At 34.7% G+C, this 26701-nt stretch overlaps 2 protein-coding genes across 2 annotated transcripts in view; both read left to right on the top strand.

The window, feature by feature from the left end:
- rad51c (RAD51 paralog C) overlaps positions 1-3409 on the top strand; it is a 7160-nt gene extending 3751 nt beyond the window's left edge. Inside the window, exons 6-9 of the mRNA XM_073830129.1 lie at positions 330-396; positions 473-533; positions 1120-1180; positions 3013-3409. Of these exons, the coding sequence (XP_073686230.1) occupies positions 330-396; positions 473-533; positions 1120-1180; positions 3013-3114 (291 nt within the window). The 3' untranslated portion in view covers positions 3115-3409. The remainder of the gene's footprint in view (positions 1-329; positions 397-472; positions 534-1119; positions 1181-3012) is intronic.
- A 4631-nt stretch (positions 3410-8040) lies between these two features.
- LOC141299355 (protein phosphatase 1E-like) overlaps positions 8041-26701 on the top strand; it is a 65192-nt gene continuing 46531 nt past the window's right edge. The window contains exon 1 of the mRNA XM_073829709.1: positions 8041-8269. Coding sequence (XP_073685810.1) covers positions 8088-8269 — 182 coding nt within the window. The 5' untranslated portion in view covers positions 8041-8087. The remainder of the gene's footprint in view (positions 8270-26701) is intronic.

The following is a 26701-nucleotide window of genomic DNA, read 5'->3' as shown; positions in this document are numbered from 1 at the left end:
TATTAGGAATAACTAACCAAAAATAATAATAAAAAAGTAATAAAAATTATATAGGCACAAAAAATAATAATAAAAATCTAAATATAAAATATATTAAAATATATAAATAAAATATAAATAAAAATAAATAATTATATATATAAAATTAAAAAGAAACCCCCCCCCCCCCCCCCACCCCCCCACACACACACACACACACACATATATATATATATATATATATATATATATATATATATAAACTACATGAAAAAATATATGTAAAATAAACGTTAAGAATATATAACATTTTATAAAAAATAATTACATTCTGTTACCATTGCTTTTAGGTTGTTTTGACCAATCAGATGACGACAAGAGTTTCAAATGGCCAATCTAAGCTGGTTCCTGCATTAGGTAAGACATAACAGATATGAATGCATTTATTTATTTTTCTTCACTAACCTAATAACAATTAAAATTCACACTTTAGGTGAGAGTTGGGGTCATGCTGCGACTCAGAGGCTCATCCTGCACTGGGAGGGACTGCGAAGGTAAACACAAACACTTTTAATTTGCTAATTGTGTGGGAAGGTGTTTATTGTGTTTTTTTTCTCTATTGGATTCAGTCTCTTAAGTCCACTCAACCTGACACAGCAAAATGAGGCTTTAGAAGGTAGAAGCCAACATCTGTGGTGTTCTCAGCCAAATGTGTCTTCTGAAGAGAGAGAGAGAGCAAGAGAGAGTGAGAGTATGTTGCATAAACTCTTTACCCTTCACCTCCGTGGGTGATGGAATGAATCACTTTGAACAAGTAGCTTGCTTTGCCTTTTGTAGCCAGACCTTATTCATAATGCATCCTGCATACCTGCCAGTCTATTACTCTGTAGCAGCAGGCAGCAGAGAGGCACAGAGAGCATCTCCATCATGCTTTCTCGTCTCTTGTCATAAAGTTGAAGGTCTTCCCGCTGGCTGTACAGTTCAGCCTCCCTGCATTTAAATTGCCACAGACCCTCTTGCTTTTTATACCGAGCAGACAAGGTCAGAGAGAGAGAGAGAGAGAGAGAAAGAATATGCACTGTGCAATGAAATAAAAACAAGTACTATTATGCTTTTCTCACATGTTCACTCTGTGTTTAGGCTCGCCTCCCTCTACAAGTCCCCAAGTCAAATGGAAGCCACAATTCAATATCAGATTGCAGTAAGTTTAATAGTAACAGTGGGGAAAATGTAAGGGGAAAAAAAATTACATTTATTTGATTCAAAATACAGATTTTTTTTTATATTATTGCTATTTAATATAGTGGTTTTCAATTTTAATATAATTTTAAATATAATTTATTCCTGTGATGCAAATCTGAATGGTCTTCTGTGTCACATGATCCTTCAGAAATCATTCTAAAATGATTTCTGCTGATTTGTTATTAGTGTTGGTAACCATTGTGCTGCTTAATATTTTTTTGGAACCTGTGATACTTTTTTTCAGGATTATTTGATGAATAAAACATTGAAAAGAACAGCCTTAATTTAAAATAGACATCTTTTGTAACAATAAACACTAACGTTTAATGTTTCTTTGAAAGAAATTAATACTTTTACTCAGTAAGGATGCGTTAAATTGATAAAAGTAATAGTAAAGACTTATATTGTTAGAAATGATTTCTATTTTGATTAAATGCTTTTTTTTTTTTTTTTACTTTTTATTCATCAAAGAAAAATGATTACAGGTTCCAAAAGATATTAAGCAGCACAACTGTTCACAACATTGTTAATAAATCAGTATATTAGAATGATTTCTGAAGGATTAATGGCTGATGAAAATTCAGCTTTGCATCACAGAAATAAATTATATTTTGAAGTATATTAAAGTAGAAAACTGATATTTTAAATTGCAATAATATTTCATAAGTCTTTTTTTCTGTTTTTATTTTGATCAAATAAATGGAACTGGATAAGAGACCGAAAAACATTAAAAATCTATAGATTTTATAATATATATAAAATGTAAGGAATGTATAAAGGTATATCACAGAATCACATTAGTTTTCAATAATATTCTGAATAAAATTGTAATTTTATATTTGGTGTTTTCACTTTAATTTTAAAGTTTTAGTAATTTTATTTTTAATTTGTAATTTTTTTCTTTCTTTTCTTGAAAGAAATTAATACTTTTACTCAGTAAGGATGTGTTAAATTGATAAAAAGTGATAGTAAAGACTTATATTGTTAGGAATGATTTCTGTTTTGATTAAATGCTGTATTTTTTTTTGTTTTGTTTTGTTTTTTTGTTACTTTTTTTTTACTTTTTATTCTTCAAAAAATCCTGAAAAATAATCACAGGTTCCAAAAGATATTAAGCAGCACAACACTGTTTACAACATTGATAATAAATCAGTATATTAGAATGATTTCTGAAGGATTAATGACTGATGAAAATGCAGCTTCGCATCACAGAAATAAATGATATTTTGAAGTGTATTAAAATAGAAAACTGATATTTTAAATTGCAATATTTCATAAGTCTTTTTTTTCTGTTTTTATTTTAATCAAATAAATGGAACTTTAAGACAAAAACATAAATCTATATATTTTATAATATTTTATAGTATATATAAAATGTAAGGAATGTATAAAGGTATATTACAGGATCTCATATTAGTTTTTGTAATATTTTGAATACAATTTTAGTTTTATATTTTCTGTTTTCACTTCAATTTTCAATTTTATTTTTAATTTAACAAAATTAATTTTAAATATGCTTATATTTAAACATGCCTTTTTAATTATTATTTATTCGTTTAATTTTAGTTGGTTAGTACTTAACTAAATTAATTAAATAAAAAGTTACATTCCATAAAAAATAAGAAATGTTGCTTTGGCAGCTAACTGAAATAAAACAATTTCAAGTTGTTCAATATTTTATTTCGGATAATGTTTATTTAATTTTTTCAAAATTTAAATAAAATAACCCTGATATATACACACACATAAATGATTATTTATATATAAATATATATTTGTGATTTCACACAGGTCCAGGGTTTTAGGGATGCCCCAGATGAACACAGACCTATTCCTGATTCGTCTGCAGTCTCATCTCAATCAAAACGCCCTCGAATGGAGGATCTGTCTTGAGGATCTATTGCCGACTATTTTGGTTTTCAAAGCAGTAGGAAGCCACTTCCAAACTCGAAGTATGCTGAGAAAAAAGGAAACATTAAAGCAGGAATGTACAGACATGTATATATTATATGAAAACACAATTAGTTCTGTCATTTTAATGTTTAAGGGTTATTGATAACATCTGGCAACCCGCAGCTGAACTAACAATGCCTGGGAGTTGAAGAGTTAATTCCCATCATAGTAGGAATGTGCAGATGTGTATATAATTAGAGTTTGGATTATTATTAAATAAATTATAGTACATTGATAGTTGGCCCTTAATTATTTTGTTACAATTTAACACTGAAAATGCAAACCTATTCCAAGGTGACCAAAACTTATTGATGTAAATTGGATGACGGACCAAGTTAAAGCCCATGTATTTATGAAAATACTACAAGCTATTTTTAGGGTTCATTATTCTCCCTCGTTTTACTTGGATAATATTCTGTATATAATCTATCCAAAATTGTTTTTCTGTCACTTACAGTGTTAGTGATTAGTCAAACTAATTGACCATCACCAGTCGTTTATCATGTCACCTAAATTGCACGAGCCCAAACTTTGTGCCGTAATATGCAATTACATCAATTTGTAATAGTGTATTGAATAACTTAGCCCTAATGAACCCAGCGAGAAGGTTTTGTTGTGTACATTGTATTGTACAGGTCATATTAGAATGACTTTCTGCCTTGATTTATGCTTGAGTGACAGTATAGAGATAAAGAGTTTACCGCTCACATTCACCTCCAAGTAACATTAATAATTTAGCCGCAGATTGTGCCGGTTCAATATCAGTATATCATCCCGGTTCATTCGCTCTCAGCGTATATGTGTGAGGTTCATCACTTTAATTGAATTATACACTGGGAAGCCAGCATTACGTCAGCACAAAGATAAATTACGAGCACTTCACATCATAATTCCTTGGCTGGCAATGGATAGTTTAGACACCCGGCAGAGGAACTGACTTAAATGCTCATGTGGGAAGAAGGGGACGTTGTGTTCTTAATGTTTTTAACCTCCATGTTAGACACATGGATAGATCATGATTGAAGAACTGCCGGAGACGGAGTGCTGGACTAATAGGATTACATCATGTGTCAGAGCTGGTTTAAGATGAGTGACTGTTTAGTTGTGTCCTAATAGGCTCTTGGCCCCAGGCTTTCTCAGGTGAGGAGGAAAGTACACAAGTGCTGTGTAACTGTCATCTGGGGTCACTGCATCAGATGTCGCTTTACCTTAAGACTAATAATTTTGAAGGTGAATAAGACAGGCTACTAGCTGACTATGAATACAGATTGAGATTGCTTTATACAGGCAAGGCTACACTTTGTTGTTCTTTACAAATATGCACCATAGTAACCAGTTTCAAAATACCATAGTCATTACTCACTTCGAAAGCTTTCATAATTTGTCGTTTTCATTACCTAGCAATAGCTATGGTAACTGATATTTCTCCAGAAACTATGGTTACCCTACATTTTTGAAAAGGTTAATACTGAGTTTGATATTATCTTAGAATCCCCAGTTATTCTAATAATGATAATTCTGAACTCAACAAATGTGGGATCAGCTTCCAGTGGTTCACAAAGCTTATAAAGTTCACATTCAGAACAAAAATGTACAGAAAATTTACTCACTCCTATTTCTTTTTTTTTCAGTCGTAAAGAAATAGTTTTTTTGAGGAAAACATTTTAGGATTTCTCTACATATAGTGGACTTCTATGGTGCCCCCGAGTTTGAACTTCCAAAAGGCAGTTTAAATGCAGCTTCAAAGGGCTCTTAATGATCCCAGCTGAGATAGAAGGGTCTTATCAAGTGAAATGATGGGTTATTTCCCAAAAAATTGACAATTTATATTAAGAAGAAAACGAGATGGAGTTTTTCGACATACCCTAACTGTCATGAACCGGAATGCACAGAGTTAACGCAGAGCTAGACAAGACAAGCATCGAAAATAACCAATCATTATGCTAGATAAGACACAAGAAGTTTAGAGCACTTTGAAGCTGCATTGAAACTGCATTTTGAAAGTTCAAACTATATGGAGAAAAATTCTGAAATGTTTATCTCAAAAAACATCATTTCTTTACGACTGAAGAAAGAAAGATATGAACATCTTGAATGACAGGGGGTGAGTAAATTATCTGTAAATTTTTGTTCTGGAAGTAAACTTCTCCTTTAAGGTTTTTCTGTCATTTGTATTCCATTGCAATATCTGTAGTTGTTGTAAAAATATTTACACTAGTACATTTATGAAAGGGTAAATTTGGACTTTAACATGATCTAGCAATCCCCCACTTAACTGAACTTGTTCTAAAACCATAATCCATCAAACTGCGTAAGAAGCTTTTGGATTATTTCCTATCACTTTAATAGTCAATGATAGTATCTGGCAACCCACAATTGAACTAACAATAATTATTGTGAACTCATAGGAAATATCAGATCTCCTTCCAATAGTTAAAGCAGTTTTCTGTTTCTTTTTCTGTTTAGTGTCTCAGCAATAGTTGTAGTTGTCTAACTATAAAATATATTACACTAGTGCATTCTTGAAAGGGTTATTTTGCTTTTATTACACTATTACACTCTTTTTAATTGCCCATTAATAAATGTTCACCTTTTGATTATTGCTGATGCCTCTAATAATTACGTATCTGATTATTAATTTACAATATATTTCGGGTTCATTTTAAGCCAACTATATATTATTTTTAAAACAATAGTTACGTTAAATAAAACAACCCAGAAGTCTGACAAACTGGGTCTGTCCATATTTCACACAGGTTGTACACTCTAAAATGTACTGAGTTAAAAACAACCCAACTTGGCATGCTGGGTTATTTTGACCCAGCTGGATAGGTGAAATATTTTTACCCAACATGCTGGGTTGTTTCAAAGTCAGCTATTGTTTAAAAATTGTTATATTGCTGGCTTAAAATGAGCTGGAAATAAAAAAACACACACAAAATTATAGTGGCAACAGCAATAATCAAAAGATGAGCATTTATTATCAAGCAAGAACACCCATGGACTAAAATATAAGACGAATATGGACGCAATCACGCAAAAAGGTGCGCTCCGACTGTAACTTGGCAGCTGGCTTGTTTTGTCAGAGAAAGGCTCTAACCAAGGGTTGGGTAAAAAAACTTAATTACAGAAAAACTACCCAGCACCTGGGTAAAAAAATATTTGAAAACTAACCCAATAAAATGACCCAACAAGCTGTACCCAGCATTTGGGTTAAAAAAAAAATAACCCAGCATTTTTAGAGTGCAGAAAAACTACCCAGCACCTGGGTAAAAATATTAAAAACAACCTAATAAAACGACCCAACATGCTGAACCCAGCATTTGGGTTAAAAAAATAACCCAGCATTTTTAAGAGTGTATTTAACCTTGTTATTTTTAGCTTAAGCTCTGATGTCCTATATACAGGCACACAGAGCATCACTTATCGAGTTTTCTCACTCATAAACATTCTCTCCAAGAGCTCCGTCGAAGCAAACCGTGGCCGTTTCGATTAAACGATTAAATGTAATTGTTCCGCACGGCGTCTGAATCACAGTCTCACAACAGATTACTAGTATAGCAGCATAATTAGATTTTGATAATAGCCTAATGTGCATTACATTTCTGAGGGCTAGCCACCAGCTCACATAGTGACAGGTTTGAATGTATTGATATTAGGGCCATTAAGAATATTGTCAGGAAAAGAGATAACGTTGAAACCGACTCGAAGAGGACCTTGCTCTTAAAAAAATGCCGACATGAAGCATATAGGCTGGTTATGTCACAGGCGTTTTGTGCTTGTCCGACGTCATACTTTCACGCAGCTACTACGACACTGATGTGGCTAAAAAAGGTTGGCTTAGCCCGAGCATCATGGACCTGCGTCTACTGGAAAGTTATTTATACCAAAATCTGATATTCTTACACTATCTTTCTTTTAAATATAGTCCGGCATGTGCACTTTAGCATACTCTTTTTATGTATGTATGTATGTGTGTGTGTGTGTGTGTGTGTGTGTGTGTGTGTGTGTGTTTTCCCCTCAAAACACATTTTCTTTTTGCGCATATAGAGAAATACAGATCTGCAAAGCACCTGCCACCTGCACAAATGCCTAGATTACATATTGAAATGTAAAAATGGACTTTGAATAAATAAACAAATTAGAACTGTTAAATGAGTAAACAAAATGAGGTTTATTGCCGTAGAAAACGTTTCTAAAACACACACACACACACACACACACACAAAAAAAACATTAAAATATATTTGCAGATTAGGTTTAGATACTTTAGGGTAAGATGTTTTAAAGTAGTAGCTTTGCAAAATAATTTCAGCACATGTGGGCTTTTTATGTGGTCAGTCGGCAATTTGTTTTTCATTTCTTTCTCTTACCTGTAACTTGGGAAACTAGAGGGGCTCTGGGTTTACATTGTAATTGCGATTACATGATTTACACAAGACAGAACATTATTAATTGACCGTTCAAGTATTATGTGTAGCGTTAGGCTATCAAATTTGTGTGTCTGTTTTGTTTTATGACATTATGTTTCACATGCTACCTTATATGGCGCTTTGACTGCAGGAATGAAACCGCTCGTGTCACGTGACTACTCACACCTGGTAAACAAAGAGTTTTATGTAAATTAGGCTACATCATCCATTTAGACCCTTTAAAGTCAAAAGTAAATTTCCGCCACTAACATATGGGATTAAATGGGTTAATGATAAAGTTAATTCGCCCCCCTCCTCTCCTTCATACCCCGCCCCCGAGTGACGTCACGCCTGTCTGTTGTGCGAATCCCTCTCCGTTCACGCGTGCGCGCGCCCTCCCCAACTCGCGCGACTAGAGAGTCGCTCCAGCCTATGATTCAAAGTAGTGTAGACTTCTTGCCCGGCTCCAGCTGTCTCTGGTCTCTCCAGGAATGAGAAGCGATGGCCGGCTCTGCCAACGAGGAGAAAACCTTCAAGAGGTTCTTGGAGCTCTTCTTGCGGGAGATGAGGCCACCTCTCCAGGAGGACGTACCTCTACCTATGCGCCCCTTGTCGGACCTCATCTCGGAGGACGAGGTGGAAGGGGAATGTCTCGACCTGTGTCTCCAGCACCTGTGTAAATAGTTAAGTACCGATGCACCTTCGCGCTTCGTTTGTTTCACTTACTATGCCGCATGTCGTTTGTAAACAATTAAAGAGCGTAGCAATTAAAACATGAGGGCGAAGGACAAAAGGAAACTAATTCCTGGTCCTGTGTTCATGTAGCTGAAGTAACCTGCACAGTTATTTCTGTGTTGTTTGGGCGAGAAGCACAGTCTTATAATTCTTAACAGTTCAAGAATGTTAAAACATGCGTAAAGTTTTGGTCTGACCGCTTCAAAGACTAAAATATGAGCTTTTCGAAATTGTTAATAAGTTCATGTGCACTCGCGCTATGTTAAAGTCTACAGGTGTGATAATCATTTTTATAGTAGCCTAATAATAAAATTAACATGTATTATTTGTATTTTAGCCGACTATACTGTATTTTCGTGATATATGAAAATACGAGAAAAACATTGAAGTATTAAAGTCATTCTGATATGAAAATACACATTTATTAAAAAAAATACTTGCGAGCAGATTTTTCTGAATAGGCTACACCCTCCCTTCTCCAATGACCCCCTTTAGTCCTTTAGTGATGGGGTACGAGCACCTGTATTCCCCATATTTTGCGTAGCGCTCCGCTATAATAATTTTGACGCTACCCCTTCCTTTGTGATAAATTGTTTATCCATATGTATTCATCTGGCAAAATCGCATGCTTATCAGATTGTAATCTGAGGAGCGAGCATACAGCATCCATGCCGTCTGGACGGGGATGCGATAACAGCACGGCTGGTTTTGTTTGCATTCATGTTGCATGCACACAGTTACCTTTTTCTCTAAGATGTCGGCAGCTGTGTGCGCCATCGCCATATGCCGCGACACACCTGTCTCTACGGCTTCATATACACTCACCGCGAACAGCCTAGTGTAGTGTAGCGAGCGGTGTGCTATCGCGGTGTTTTGAATTCTGGGCGAGATCTGTGGGAAGGGGTTACGTTTGATAAACTACGTCATTGGCTTGCTATAAATAGCCCATTCAAACCTAGCAGAATCTTTATGAGCTTGGAATACTCATACACATCTAATGGGTGATAAATGGCTGCGCAAATGCCCAAATAGCTGCACACTTCCTGAGTCAGGTTGTTTCAGCTGTGCTTTACTGATTTATTTTTAGTTTCACATTTTATAGTTTAGTTTTAGCTTCGTTTGTATCCATTTTTGTGGCTATATTAGATATTTTACATATGTGGAAACAGTTTCTTTTCGGTATGTGTTTTTCTAGGAGATTAGAGGATTTCAGTGCCATAAAACACACAGATATTGTAATCTGAAAATTTGGAATATTGTAAGACATTGATTGTAATTTGAATATTCTAAATATAATTTGACATTAATGATATGAATATTTAAAAAAATGTTAGACCCAGATTATAGTTTGAAGAGTCCAAATATGTTTAGACAGATTAATCAGAATACTCTGAATATTATATGACATTGATTATAATTTTCTGAATATTATTTAACATAGATATGAATATTCAAATAAATATTACACATTTATTATAATTTTAAGAGTCTGAATATTATTAGACATTGATTATAATCGGAATACTCTGAATATTATTAGACATTGATTATAATTGTAATACTCTGAATATTATTAGACTTTGATTTTTATCGAAATACTCTGAATATTATTCGACATTGACTATAATCGGAATACTCTGAATATTATTTGACATTGATTATAATTTTCTGAATATTATTTAACATAGATATGAATATTCAAATAAATATTACACATTTATTATAATTTTAAGAGTCTGAATATTATTAGACATTGATTATAATCGGAATACTCAGAATATTATTAGACATTGATTAAAATCGGAATACTCTGAATATTATTAGACATTGATTATAATTGTAATACTCTGAATATTATTAGACTTTGATTTTTATCGAAATACTCTGAATATTATTCGACATTGACTATAATCGGAATACTCTGAATATTATTAGACATTAATTATTATCAGAATACTCTGAATATTTTTGGACATTAATTATTATCAGAATACTCTGAATATTATTGGACACTGATTATAATCAGAATACTATGAATATTATTAGACATTGATTATTATCAGAATACTCTGAATATTATTGGACATTGATTATAATCGGAATACTCTATTATTGGACATTGATTATAATCGGAATACTCTGAATATTATTCCACATTGACTATAATCGGAATACTCTGAATATTATTAGACATTAATTATTATCGGAATACTCAGAATATTATTCGCCATTGATTATAATCATAATACTCTGAATATTATTCGACATTGACTATAATCGGAATACTCTAAATATTATTAGGCATTAATTATAGTCGGAATACTCTGAATATTATTCGACATTGATTATTATCGGAATACTCTGAATATTATTTGACATTGACTATAATTGGAATACTCTGAATATTATTATACATTGACTATAATTGGAGTACTCTAAATATTATTAGACTTTGATTATAATCGGAATACTCTGAATATTATTAGACATTGATTATAATTGTAATACTCTGAATATTATTAGACTTTGATTATTATCGAAATACTCTGAATATTATTCGACATTGATTATTATCGGAATACTCTGAATATTATTTGACATTGACTATAATCGGAGTACTCTAAATATTATTAGACTTTGATTATAATCAGAGCACTCTGAATATTATCAGACATTGATTATAATTGTAATACTCTGAATATTATTAGACTTTGATTATTATCGAAATACTCTGAATATTATTCAACATTGACTATAATCAGAATACTCAGAATATTATTAGACAGTAATTATAATTGGAATACTCTAAATATTATTAGACATTAATTATTATCGGAATACTCTGAATATTATTGGACATTCTAATTGGAATACTCTGACTATAATTGGACATTGATTATAATAAGAATGCATTTGCAGCAGAACTATAAACCTTTTCATTTTGATCTGTGCTGCGTTTGTCTCCAACAAACTTTGACCACCTCACAAAGAGGTTATTGTTTTCTGTGTTTGAATTTCATTCAAATGTCAGCAACAGGCTGCCACGGCCTGCTGTGGAGAATCCCTTTTGCTCTTGCACAAACAAACACACAAATACAGTCTTTCTGGGGAATCACATAACTATTTACACATTTAGATTTTTGCAGTGCTCAATACACCAATGTCTGTGAAGATGCTCAGATGTCAATGTTTAATCCAGGTTACTGACCCTGACTAATATCTGATCCTCAGGAGAGTGTTTTATATGGTCATTTTGCCTGAGGTTGATGGATGTGTACTGTTTATCTGACAGTAACCTTAAAGTGACATCGATTAGCCCTTTGGCGATGGAATGCCTAATTTTATGGTTTATATGCATTTATTTTACAATTTTATATCCCAGAGTACTGTATCTTCTTCTATTTAGCCACATCAGTTTATTTTTGCTCTAAACGGTGGCTTGCTCGCGTCGCATACTTCAGGACTGAAGCTTCCGCTGCCTGCGTGGTGATTCAGCTGAACGTGTGATTATTTTGTCGCTGGGTTGAAGATCTAATAATAGTCCTAGGAGAAAAGTAGAGATCCCCTTTGTTCTGCTCCCTCTAGAGTGCGGGGAGAGGGTAGCTGTGTGTGTATGCGTGGAAAGGAGAAGAAGAAAAAGAGAAGCAAAAATTGATAGGGTGAGGTTGGTGACGGCACAGTGAATAAGCTTCGTTACAAATCCACAGCTCAGATGGCGGCAACCTACCTACATTTCTGACTTGAGAAGAATGCAGGGTGTCATTTAATAAGAGCCAGTCGATGGAGAAATAGTGACTCAGACGAACCTCAACACATGAGGTCTCATCACTTTGATGTCCTTCCTGAAGGTCTTTTTTTCAATATTGTAATTGTGCTCCTCAACAGTTTTTGCTGCAGCACCCAGATTTTACATTGTACGTATTTTAAACTGTAAATTTTATTTTATTTTATTTTACATGTAATTCCTTAATGATGGAATTCTAATTAACATCAATGTCATTTAATTAAAAAAATATATATTTATTTATTTTGTCTTACTCGATGGTATTCTACATACCACTTTCTTTTTTATTTATTTTATTTTATTTTGCAATGGCTCCCTGCTGAAATTCCAAGTAACATCACTCTCTATATTTCATTTTATTTTTTGTTTTATTTTATTTTATTTTTTATCTTGCAACCACTCGATGGTATTCTAAGTAACATCACTTTCTCTCTATATATATAATTTTGTATTTTATTTATTTATTTTTTTATTAATATTAATTTTTTTTAATCTTGCAACCACTCAGTGATGGTAGCTTTATTTTATTTTATTTTATTTTGCAACCGCTCCATGACAAAATTCTAAGTACCATCACTCTCCTTTTTATTTTATTTTATTAATATATAATTTTTTTTTTTTTTTTTTTGCAACCACGTCCTGGTGGAATTCCAAGAAACATCACTCTTTCTTTTTTTTTATTTTTTATTTTTTGCAACCGCTCCGTGGCGGAATTCTAAGAAACATTGCTCTTTCTTTTATTTTTTTATTTACTTTTATTTATTTATTTTTTTGCAACAACTCCCTGGCAGAATTCTAAGACAATATCACTCTTATTTGATTTCATTTGATTTGATTTTACAACCGCTCCCTGACGGAATTCTAAGAAACATTTTTTATTTATTTTTTTTTTTTTTTTTATCTTGCAACTGCTCATGATGGTATTCTGAGTAACATCACTCTCTATATTTTATTTTATTTTATATTTTTTTATTTTATTTTACTTTGCAACCACTCTAAGTTACATCAATCTCTTTATTTTATTTATTTATTTATTTATTTTGTAATATTGCAACTGCTCAATAATGGTATAGTGTCTAAGTAACAGCACTCTCTTCTTTTTATTTTATTTTATTTTATGTTATTTTGTAACCCTTGTGTTTCTAAGTGACTTTCTAAGTGAATTCACTAAGTGAATTTCTGCCAAAATATTTGAGTTTGCTTGGGTGCACATAGTTTACCATCAACAATTAATTTGAGAATATTCACTGTCATTTTAAATCATTATATTACAGTGTTTTTCTTCATTATTATGTATGTATTTTGCCATTCCAAATACACATTTCTGTAGTTACTTGCTTATTATTATTATTATTATTATTATTATTATTATTTACATTTTGCATTTTCCCCTTCCTTTCCATGACTCTGAGATGCATAATGGCAGTATATTAAGTAACGTAAAGCATTCCATTCTGCAGTATGTTAATGATCTCTCTAAATTCAAAATCAAGTTGAACAGGAATACCCGTTCTATTTTGGTTGACATTAAATCTTCAGTGATGTTATCGGGCGATGTTATCTAACAGCCTAGTTTAGTTGTTGTGCGCTGATAAATGGGGATGTGTGGCGAATGTGAGGCTAAAAATGGAGACTGGGAAGGGAGGTTGTTTCCTCCTCCTGTGGTGAGCAGGCCCTCCGAGCCCACGGGGAGTCCTGATAGACACTAATGGATAGAGGAACGCACTCCTAAAGCTCATTAAACCCCCGTCTCTCGCAGCTGTAAACCACACACATATGGAAGTACACAAATCTACACAAAACAGACACATACGTGCATACTCACGCACAAAAGATGTGCGACACACACACACAGAGCCCAAGGGAGCGCCTGTGGTAATGAAACAAATGGCACACTACGCCACACAGCTGTGTCATGATAGAATCAATGATGGAGGAAATATCTGTTGCAGAGGGAAGGATTTGCATGTTGTAGCATCATATGCAACATTCACTCATCTGTGATGGCAGGAGTTTCCCATTTTGTTTGTCTTTTAGGTTTGAATACGAGGTCTGAACTGTCTCTTTAACCGCTGTCCTCTCATAGATTCTTCATCATCAGTGTTTGATCAGCATCCGCATCGAACCGTCCTCTGATGTCTGGTCATGACAACATTGATCCAACAATTAAGGGAAACAAATAGACATGTCAGCATATTGTTTCCGTGAGAGCATCTGTGGCCAGGTGTTGTCTAGATGAAAGGATGCTATTTTTCATCGGGGTCAGTGTGGCCATGGGCACCCTTGGCATGGCATTAGAGTATGGTTCCTCTTCAGGCACACACTATGACAGCAGCTGCGCTTCAGATGATCGCCGTGGCCCTGTTCACCCAACCCCCTTCCGCTCTGATCACATCCAGACTTTCTTTTGTAGGGCTATAATCAGATTTAGATTTATTTCAGTCTTAAAACCTCTGTCTGTTGTGTGCCTGTCTAAATATATATTTGTAAAAATACAAAATAAATTATTATTTTAATTAATATATATCGACTAGTAGTCATTCATTTTAAGCATTATTCGACTATTAGTCACATTTTTATTAATAAACCATATAAATCATGATAATGACCCTTTAATTGCTTACATAAGTGCTCAAGCACATGCAAAAAAAGCTTGCCACAGCGCACTGGCAGATATAATAATTATGAACGTGTCTGTGAAAAACAGTAAGGAAACTGCATTAACGTTTTAATAATTTATGGATAAACTAGTGCTTTCTTTGTTTTCAACTTCAGAGATGAAGTTGCGACACTGACTCATCTTCACAGTAGTGGCTGCGCCTGTATGCATGTTTCATACGGATTACATAATCTGAGAATATTTCTTTTTTTTTTTTTTTTGAATTGGTTCATTTAAAAGTAGACATTTCACTCTCTATAGATATATTTTTCATGTCTGTAAGGCAAGTATACACAGAGTTTCGAAGTTTTGCGTTTAAGTTCACAGAGACCGAGATGGCAAAAAGCGCATCCTGTTTGCTTTAATTATTTTGCAAAAGTGCAATGTTTCGTTGTTATTCTGAATGCACACAAATAAACGTAGAGTCTTTACAGATTCGAAAGATGTATTACTTTTATCTGTATGACCAAAAATGATGGAGCCTTTTAAGAGCAAGTAAGCGCACCGGTGCCTCCATCTGTCATGCACTATTCAGCATCCAGTGCACATTTTTTTAGGATCATCAGATTGAGCAGCCATTTAAAGTTGCTACCACTTACATATTTCAGATGAAAAGCAATATTTGAGGTTGATGAATGATAATTAAGCGTTTGGATGTCGACCAAGCGACTAATACAATTTTGGTCGACCAAGCCTCCTCTTGTTGTCTAACGGTTAGTCGACTATTAGAGGGCAGCTCTAATATATTTTGATTTATTTATGTATTAAGCTATTTCAAATTGTAATCAAACTAATTACATGAAATCCTTCTTAATTAATCATAATAATCATGGATGTTATCATTAGGTACGTTGGTACCATATTGGTAATGAAGAGCTATTAGAGTTTCTGGTAACTCTTTACAGTTAGTTAAAAGTTTAGTTCACTCCAGAATTAACATTTCCTGGTAAATTACTCACCCCATCCACCTCATCCAAGATGTTCATGTCTTTCTTTCTTCAGTCGAAAAGAAATTAAGTTTCTTGAGGAAAACATTTCAGGACTTTTCTCCATATAGTGGAGTCAATGGGAGCCAATGGTTTGAAGATCCAAATTGCAGTTTCAATGCAGCTTCAAAGGGCTCTACAGCCAAGAAATGAGAGTCTTATCTAGCAAAATGATTGGTTCTTTTTTTTGTTTAATTTAAATTGATATACTTTTTACCCACAAATGCTCGTCTTGCACTAGCTTGACTTCACGCATTACATAATCACGTTGGAAAGGTCACGTCTGACAAAAGCAAAATTACCGACCCAGTGTCTACAAATTGAACGTGCAAAGAAAAACTCCCTTTACAAAAAAGGTAAAACAACGAAGTTTGACGAGTTTTTCGCCCTATCCTACCTTTTTGAACTGGAGTACACAGACAAAGAACTAACCATGCATGACCTTTCCAACATGATTATGCAATGCGCTAAGTCGTAGACACGCATTGCAGAGCTAGAGCAAGACAAACATTTGTGGGTAAAAAGTATATACATTTTAATTTTTTTAGGAAATGTCCAATCGTTTCGCTAGCTAAAACCCTTATTCGTCGACTGTGATCGTGTAGAGCAGGGTTGGGGTCAATTCAGGAATGAACTCAACAATTCCAATTCAAAGAAGGAAATGGAATTGGAATTGGAATTCAACAACAATTACAGGAAACAGAGTTGGAATTGAATTGGAATTACAGGAAGTGGAATTCAGTTCAGGGAAATTCCACTGAATTCCGTTTATTGCTGTTTCTGAGCATTTATTTGTGATTGCATTTAGAGACATACATTTAAACTTTATTCCTGATGCTTTACAAATACCAAGTAATGTATGAAATAGAGTTGATCAAATGCAAGTAAATAGAAATGAGAACTGTACATTATGAATTAATAATTGAATGACAGTGGTGATAAGTTTCTGGATGTACTATACATTCAATATATGATTACCACATAATATATGTCTCAACTTACAAAAAAAATGAGTCATGTTCATTCATGTATTTCATTTACTTTTTATTGCATCGAATTATCGTCATTTCCTGAAATTTGGCATGTGAAATAATCATGCTTAACATACTAAACATACAGTAATTCGTATTTCTTTTATATGTTTGTTGTTTATGTGATTTACAATATTTAATGTACTATAAACTATTAAGCAAATCAAGTCAAATTATTTTATTTAGCAACTCAAGTGGAATTTAGTGGAATTTATTTGATTTCAATTCTGTTTCCTGACATTCCAATTCAATTCCAATTCCATTTCCTGTCAGCTGCATGCAATTCCAATTCCAATTCCAATTCCATTCCAGGAAGTGAATTGGAATTTACCATTCATTCTCAATTCAATTCATGAATGGCTCCAACCCTGGTGTAGAGAGCTTTGAAGCTGCATTGAAACTGCAATTTGGACTTTTAACGCGTTGGCCACCAATGAAGTCCACTATATGGAGAGAAATCCTAAAATGATTTCCTCAAAAACCCTAATTTCTTTTCAACTGAAGAAAGAAAGACATGAACACCTTGGATGATATAGGGTTGAGTGTTATATAAAGTACGTTACGTGCCCTTTGCATGCTCTGAATTGCTCAGCATACCATCAGATCCTTGCAACGTTTTAAACCCCTGCGGCTGGTCTATTGCCTGTAATAGAATTTCATTTTCTGAGTAATAGCTCGCAGCTGAAACCACAAAACACAGTGAGGAATATTTGATCAATAAATCAATCCAGCTCATTGCCTCCCCTAGGCCTCTAGGACTGTGTGTTCATCTCCACTGTGATCAGACCTGACACTTAAGAGAAGCGAGTGTGGCTCCCCTCAGCTTGTTTTCATTTCAGCTGACGGCAGAATGAACTAGCCTCCGCTTCGACAGTCTATATGGACAAATTTAGAACTGCACTGGGACAAACAAGGCCGACAGCAGTGGCCAAGGAGAGAGAGAGAGAGCGAGAGAGACGCTCCTCAAGGATTCACAAGTCATTACTTATAAACCACCATTGGCATCCGTCGCCGTTATTTGCACTTCCGTGAATGATGTTTTCTGGGCCAGATATTAATTAGGACTCGACTTAAGGTCTTCTCTCGTTTTCGTTTTTCCCTAAATGTGCCTCTTGGGAGGTCAGGAGTGGATAAGAGAGAGTTGAAGACCAGATTGTCTTGTCTTTTTTTCAATGTTCAGAGATCACCGTGCTTCATCTCAAAAGGGACAGTGTGTACAAATGCCAGAGTTGTCAGTCTGCATGTGCAAACGGACCAGGAATTAGTGAATATGTCCGGTATGAACTGTATTGATGTATTTGATTCATAAATTGGCATGTTATCAAATTAATTTGTTCAATTTGTTGGGCGATATACCGGTAGACAGAGCTGGTTAGTAACTGATTACATGTAATCTGCATTACGTAATCAGATTCCAAAAATTAAGTACTTGTAATTAGATTAAATTACATTGTAAAATACTCGTAATCAGACTACAATTACTTTTTAATGGATTACATGATTACATATTATTCACACAATAGCAATACATTATTCATAATTTATTGATTCTCCCCACTTCCACTTTCTTATCTTTTAAATTTTCCATTCTAAAATAACCTACTGCTTATATGTGACCCTGGACCACAAAACCAGTCCTAAGCAGCACGGGTATATTTGTAGCAATAGTCAAAAATACATTGTGTGGGTCAAAATTATTGATTTTTGTTTTACGCCAAAAATCATTTAGGATATTAAGTAAAGATCATGTTCCATGAAGATATTTTGTACATTTCCTACCTAAATATATCAAACTTAATTTTTGATTCATGCATTGCTAGAACTTCACTAAGACAACTTTACAGGTGATTTTCTCTGTATTCAAATTTTTTTTTGGCACCCTAAGATTCCAGATTTTCAACTAGTTGTATCTCGGCCAAATATTGTCCTATCCTAACAAACCACATCAATGGACCACAAATACATCAATGGAAAGCTTATTTATTCAGCTTTCAGATGTATAAAATTGACCATTGTAACTGTTTTTGTGGTCCGTGGTCCACACACACACACACACACACACACACACACACACACACATATATATATATACTCAGTACACTTCACAAACCCCAGTTTGGGAAACCTTGACTTATTATAATGTTGAATGCACTTCATGTTGTTAGTAGCAGCAAATGTAATATAGTTTCTTATATTCTTTGTATTTTTATGTCAATATTGTACAAGATTATTCTATCTAAAAGTAGACTGATTATATTACCTAAATGTGTAATGTAATATATTATGTTACAGATTACAGTTTGTAAGTAATCTATCCAGCTCTGCTGGTTGAAACAATTAACTGGTAGAAATTTGTCAACTGGTAAAATTTTTTGCTATAGTCTCTATCGTGGTTACACACTCGTAACATTGCTACATGTTCACAAAAACGTGTTTTGTTTTTGTTTTTTTTGCACATTTTAAGCATTGCGGTTTAAAAACAAGTAATTTTAAGCCGTTAAAGCGCAATCAGCAGCAAAAGAGAACTGTCTCTGTCAGAAAGGCACACGTGTGAAGATGGCGTTCATAGAGCATGGGAATATTAAACAGAGTTATTTTTATGGCTTTATAGGTGGCAAAAAAGGTTAAATACTCACACTTGTATGTGTAAAAATGCCCGTCTTTGCAAGTTTCCTCATAAACACAGTAATTTAATTTAAACAGTGAAGAATATACAGGGTTTTTGTAAGCAGCATTTCATATTTATTTGTTCTACTGTATCTTTTTGGGGTCCTATTGCTTGTATTTAGTTTTTTTATTCTTATTTAATTGCTGACTGTTTACTTGTCTTCAGTGAGCTTGAGTTTTTTTTTTTTTTAGGCTAGTAGAAATATGATATTTTTATGGTATCAAAAAATTTGATATAATAAAGACCTTATTTATAGCAAAAATAACTATATTGTGATATATATTGTTAACGTGAAATAAAATGACTCATATCGTGATATAAGATTTTGGACATATCGCTCACCCCATTCTTGTTCCTAAGTTAACATGAAATGGTGTTTATACTACATGTGTGACCCTCAACCACAAAACCAGTCATAAGGGTCAATTGAAATTGAGATTTATACATCAATAGGCTTTCCATTGATGTATGGTTTGTTAGAACAGGACAATATTTGGTTGAGATCTGGAATCTAAGGGTGCAAAAAAAAAAAAAAATCTAAATACTGAGAAAATAGCCTTTAAAGTTGTCCAAATGAAGTTCTTAGCAATGCATATTACTAATCAAAAATTAAGTTTTGATATATTTACAGTATGAAATTTACAAGATATTTTCATTGAACATGATCTTTACTTAATATCCCAATGATTTTTGGCATAAAAGTAAAATCGATAATTTTGACACATACAATGTATTTTTGCCTATTGCTACAAATATACATGTGCTAATTAAGACTGGTTTTGTGGTCCAGGGTCACATCTTTTACTTTAATAATCTGATAAATTTCTGTGTGAAACTGAAAAAAATTAAAAAGAGTAGGACTTCATTGGATCGTGAAATATCTAGTGAAGCTTTCACAAAAAAAAGTGAGTAATGTTAGTAAGATGTTTCAGAGCTGGCATAAAGGTTTTTTATTTGGATTATTGTGCAGATTGTTCACAATAAGATTAGACGCATATTTAAAGAAAGTAAATAGGTGCATTGCGATTTCATCTCGACTTAAAAGTGCATGTCATTTCAGATCTGCCTCTGAAATGTCCTTCCAGATTGGGGTTAGTGTAATGCGCTATAATACGTGTGTTTTCTTGGATTTCTCATCGCGTCAACAAGCTTTCATCCGTCCATCACAAACAAAAAAAAGCACCTGTGCCAGGTTACGTAAGCCTTGGAGCACAAAAACATGAGCATTTATAGCGTTGTGCAACATTCTCCCAACCATAGAGCTGCCAGCCGTGTCTCCCTCACAGGTCCTCCAAGGTTGTATCTTCCTGCCTGTTTTTCATTTGTTTAAAAGAGGTCCGTCACCTCCTCTCAAACTGCTGGCTGGCTAATTGAATGGAAATATGATTGATTCCCCGCTTCTCTGCAGTCGCAGAGCAATTAAGCTGAGTGGGTTGGACGGGGGCTCGTTTTCATTCTGTTTGGTGCTGGCGCGCTCAGGTGCGCCATGCAGTTTGCTGCACTTTCAAAAGGCAAAGTTCACCCTTTAAGAAGAGTAGTGGGTTTCAAATACCAAAGCTTTGAAACCTTTAATCAGGTATGGCATTTGGCAGAATCACTGTTGTGTCATTATGTTCTTTTCAAGAATTTTGCATTGTAAGTTCATTATATTGTGCATTAGGGATATGCAATGTCAACTAGTTGTTTAACAACTAACTAGTTGTTTAGTGACATTTAGATTTTTTTCTGTTAGTATATTTGTGACCCTTATAGTATATTTGTGACCCTGGACCAGAAAACCAGTGTTAAGTAGCATGGGTATATTCGTAGCAATAGCCAAAAATAATGTATTTTTGTATGTATGGGTCAAAATTTTTCTTTTATGCCAAAAATCATTAGGATATTAAGTAAAGATCATGTTCCATGAAGATATTTTGTAAATTTCCTTATGTGAATATATCAAAACCTAATTTTTGATTAGTAATATGTATTGCTAAGAACTTAATTTGGACAACTTTTAAAGGCGATTTTCTCAATGTTTAGATTTTTTTGCATCCTCAGAATCCAGATTTTCAAACAGTTGTATCTCAGCCAAATATTGTCCCAACAAACCATACATCAATGGAAAGCTTATTTTTGTCAGCTTTTATGTGATGTATAAAGCTCAATTTAGAAACATTTACACTTATGACTGGTTTTGTCTTCCAGGGTCACATTTATGGTTTGATTAGTGTCCTGACATTAAGAGAAAACACTCTTAGAAAAGTTAGTTAGTTGGATAGAAAAACTGGGATAGTTCACCCAAAAATTAAAAAATTCTGTCATTATTACTCATCCTTATGTCATAAGACCTTCGTTCATCTTCAGAAGAGAAGAAATTGTTGAATAAAGTCAATATTTTTGTTTTCTTTCCACACAAAAAGTATTCTCATAGCTTCATAACATTATGGTTGAACCACTGATGTCCCATGGACTATTTTATCAATGTCCTTACTACCTTTCTGGGCATTGAAAGTGTCAGTTGCATTGCGGTTTATGCAGGGTCAGAAAGCTTAATTTGTCTTCCTTTCATTTTTGGGTGAACTATTCCTTTAAGACTGCTCTAGACATTCAGGCAAACCACTGCTTCTTGTGCTCAAAGCAAGATTTTGATCTTTACCCTTCAGTTTGTTCCTCTCGCCTCTCTCTCTCATTCTTCCTCTCTATATTGTGCTGACCAGTCCTCTGAGCAGTGCTCTCCTGGGATGGAAAACTACTTGCTGTGGTAATCCCTTAATCATCAGGCTGTGCTGGGATTACTAAGGGCTGCCCCAGCACTGCGCTTCTTGCCCTTCCACTAGCGTCACCGGACCAGTGCGGCACCACATGGCTTGGCCTTCTCGATACCCTTTTTAGCACAGGATCCCCCCAGTGCCTTCTTCCTTCAGGTCAGGTTCTGCAATGAAGGGCTTTGTTTATTTAGCCCGCCAGTGGAGACACCGTTCATTTAACACTCTCAGAGATCAGCAGGGTCTAAATGTCCCACTGCAATATTGTTGGGGTCAGAAGTGATGGAGTCATGAACACAGCGTCCAGATTAGTGCTAGTCATTAGCAAGTGCTTCTCTAGGGCATTAACTGAATGAGCCACTCAAGGCCGTGCGTTAGAGTGATTTTACAATGGATGATGTTAGAGACAGATGACGTGGAGACGATTAATTCACAATGTTGATATGTGACCCTGGACCACAAAACCAATCTGGAGGGTCAATTTTGTAAAACTGAGATGTATGCATCATCTGAAAGCTGAATAAATAAGCTTACCATTGATTTATGGTTAGGATAGGACAATATTTGACCGAGATACAACTATTTGAAAATCTGGAATTTGAGGGTGCAAAAAACCCCGAAATATTGAGAAAATCGCCTTTAAAGTTGTCCAAATGAAGTTCTTAGCAATGTATTTGTACTGGACATTATTCCCTGTGTTACATTAGGGTTGTATGTTACATAATGTTGGTAAATGAATGTTTATTGCATTATTTCAGTTTCATGCGTGTTACCGTGATGGTGTTTAGTTTTTCTATATATGTTAGCATTTAAAAGCTGCTTCTGATGGGCTTTGGTTCATCATGGGACTTTGTCATCACCACCTGCTTTTGGTGGTTATCGGTTTACAAAGGTACAAAACAGATTTCAGTTTCAATAGGTTGAATACTGTATTTTTTACGGTAAACATCTGGCAACCACAGCTGCCACGTTTTTAATGTAAATTGTTCAGTGTAGCCCAAAACTAGTCCAATCGCATTTCAGAGGGGGTCCTTTGGTAAAAATCATATTCCGGGGGAAAAAATACCCTTTTTTTTGGCATTCCAGGGGCTTAATATCACGTTATTGGGTTTGCTTCAACCTGCTGATATGAAAAACAACCCACGGCAACAGTGTTAAAGTAGCCCAATTCCACAGGAAAACAACGGACCTGGCAACACTAGTAGCAACACTGTAATTTATCTTATTTTTCTCTTAATAAAAGACTTATGTATTACATAAATTCTGGCTTTGCTGATAAGTATTTTAATGTAAAATTTGTGGTTTCACTTAATCTTTCATTTAATCACATTTATGAATTAAAAAGTGTTGAAGCAGTTTGTGTTGTGCTGAGATGCAGTCTTTAAATTGCTTTTTAAATACCGCTTTTGTTAAGCAAAATGCCAAAAACTGTAGGCACATTTAATCTTTCTTAATCCTGACACTTGATGTCTCCAATCTGGCTTTGAAAAATGAGTTTCTCTCTTCGTCTCTCTCTCTCTCCCTTACAGCCTTTTTCCACTTTTGCCTTCCCTTCTCTCCTGTAGTTGCATTTTTCTTCCCGAGCTGTTTTCCTTCAGGTTCTGTCCGGACCTGCAAACACTTTAGTCTTGAGGCAGTATTTAATGCCAATGGCAAACATCAATGGCAGAATCTTTTTGAACATGTTCACACTAAATCCAGAAGTTATTTTTATTATGAAGTTAGATAAACTATGCATCCGTGCTGTTAAATTGAATTAGAGACTAAGGTTTTGCTGGTTAGCACAGTCCCTGAAGTGCTTTGACAGATTATTTTCTCTATTATATAGACCCAAGTGGGTAATCTTTCTGGCTGAGGTTCAGATCTAGATCAGATGCACCTGTTGTCCTGTAATGCTTTAATGTTTAACCATAAGTTAAACCTCATTTCGTTCAGTATGGATATGGATCACTGCCCTGAGAAAAGTGTGCTGGTTTCATTAAGCAACCTCTGAAGGTGACCTTATAAAGGACAGGGAAAGTGGACTAGCTGGAGTGAATGACCCAATACAGCATGCTTGTGTGTGTGTGTGTGTGTGTGTGTGTGTGTGTGTGTGTGTGTGTGTGTGTGTGTGTGTGTGTGTGTGTGTGTGTGTGTGTGTGTGTGTGTGTGTGTGTGTGTGTGTGTGTGTGTGTGTGTGTCCTCTCCCTTGATCATTAGTCTCTACCTATAGTCCCTGGGCTGTAGAACTGGGGCTGTGTGGAGGCAGAGCAGTAATGTGACCTACATTACACTGCTTCCCTGGATCTGGAGCTCTTCAGCTCTTCACAGACACTCACCATATTCATCTAGCAGAAGTCTAATGGTTAAAAATATAGGGATGATTAATTGGCATACAAATAATTGAGACTGTTTTTTCCACAATAATTTTTGGTTAACATCACTTCAGTGTCATTTTGATACAAGTACACCTTAAAGGGATAGTGCACACAAAAATGAAAATCATTGTCATCGTTTAGTCTCCCTCATGTAGTCATCTGTCAACATTTGGGAGTTCCCTCCCAAACCTGTATGACTTTATTTCCTCTGTGGAACATTAAAGAAGATCCGTTGGTAAACAGTTTTGGTTACCATTGACTTCAGTTGTATGGGCCAAACTATATTCATTTTAATATGTTCTAAAGTGTTATTTATTTCTGTGATGGAAACGTTACATTTTCAGCAGCTATTTTTCTAGTTTTCAGTGTCACATAATCCTTCAGAAATATGCTGATTTGGAGCTCAAGAAACATTTTCTTTAATTATTAATTTAGGAAACTGTTGTTTTTTTTTTTTTTTTTTTAGAATTTTTTGATGAATTGAACATTTAAAATAACAGCAATTATTTGAAATGGAATTTTGTCTTTTATGGAAGCCTGTTTCTGCCACTTAAATAAAAAAGGTTATTGCATACTACGTCAGAGCGCATACACGTGTAACGAACCGGATGCTAAACTCGTGCTCAGGACAGATGGACATGGCTGTGTATCAAAGGTAAAAAATGATATAAATACTGTTCAGTTTCTCGCAAAAAACGATCGTTTCGTGTCTTAGGACATCAATGTATCGTCATGAGTCGCAGGGTGTAATTTGGATTTGTCTGTGCATGTTTTTTTTTTTTTACTTTTAAAGGTCTGGTGCCCATCCACTTCCATTATTTGGCTGGGAGACTGCACCAGTTTTTGTTAAAAATCTTCGTTTGTGTTCTTCTGAAGAAACAAAGTCACCTACATCTTGGATGCCCTGGGGGTAAGCAGATAAACATCAAATTTTCATTTTTGGGTGAACTATCCCTTTAAAGTGCACAGTACTAACAGCTATTTAAAATGATCTAAATTAAATCAAATAACCAGGACTCTTGTTAACAGGCCTAGTTACCAACAGAAGCTCATAACAGAAAGATTGCAGGTTCAATCTCAAGTAGACTTGACCTACAGCAGGATCCTAGTTACAGTCCAGTCTATCACCACTGTCTCTAGAGGCACTTAACCCAAGCCCACTCCTCCATTCAGTGTTAGTGCTCAAGATAAAACAGCATCTTCTAAATGCAATCAGAATGATTTCAGTTGTGCCATTTTCAAGTGTGACTATGGCAGTGGCATTGTCAGTGCAGTTTTGGGTCATGACATTGACTTAGTTTCAGCTGAAGAAAGGTCGAGACCCCTGAGTGACATATTTCAGTTTCCTAGTTGCAGCACGTTTGCAGCTTACGTGTCCATGGCTCTACCTGTCCTGCAGTCTTTAGATAGCTAATCCAATCTATTGTCAGGTTATGTAATGCTGGCACATCAGTATGTTGCCATGCTTTGTGTAGTATACTTTGTATACTGTATTTATATTGCTCCAAGATAGTCTTCATAGGGTTATTGCATCAGGATGCTGTATGCAACTAATATTGTTGAAAATTTTTGAAATGTAGAGCAGGTTCAGGTTAAATCCTCCTCGGTGAGATACAGGCTACATTATAAGGAGTGTTTTAACTCTCCAAGGGCTCAAAATAAATTTTGGTGTCCCTGAAAGCTTGCTGAACATGAGCATCTTGACATATATATTACGCTGTTTGTTTAAAAGAATTATTATCCGTGAAAAAATGCAAATGCCATGTCATGTGTTCAATGTCATGGAATGTGATCTTGATTTGGATCCCGGTTTTGGGACGTTTACATTTGTTGGAAGTATAGATCACCAAAACAATTTGTGCTGTCGCTTTAACTTTTAGAATGCCACCTAAACCCAGGTAAACCCTGCATTCTGTATGATGGAAGAAATTCAAAAAAGAAAAGTTTAACTTTACATCTGGGTCAGGATGTGATAGAGATTTTGTGGACATCATGATCCAGTTCTGGTCCATCAAACCCACTTTAGTCGAACAGCTTAGTGTCTGGCGTTTGGTGTACTATGACAGTGGCTCCAGTGCCACCACTGATAAAATCTGCATTATTGACGCCACTGGCATCTACATATTTAATACACTGGCCCCGCTATTG

Source organism: Garra rufa, chromosome 23, assembly GCF_049309525.1.
Source record: "Garra rufa chromosome 23, GarRuf1.0, whole genome shotgun sequence".
NCBI classification, from domain to species: Eukaryota; Metazoa; Chordata; class Actinopteri; order Cypriniformes; family Cyprinidae; genus Garra; species Garra rufa.
The sequence above is the reverse complement of the archived record's forward strand: the minus strand, read 5'-3'. Positions and strand labels throughout refer to the sequence as shown.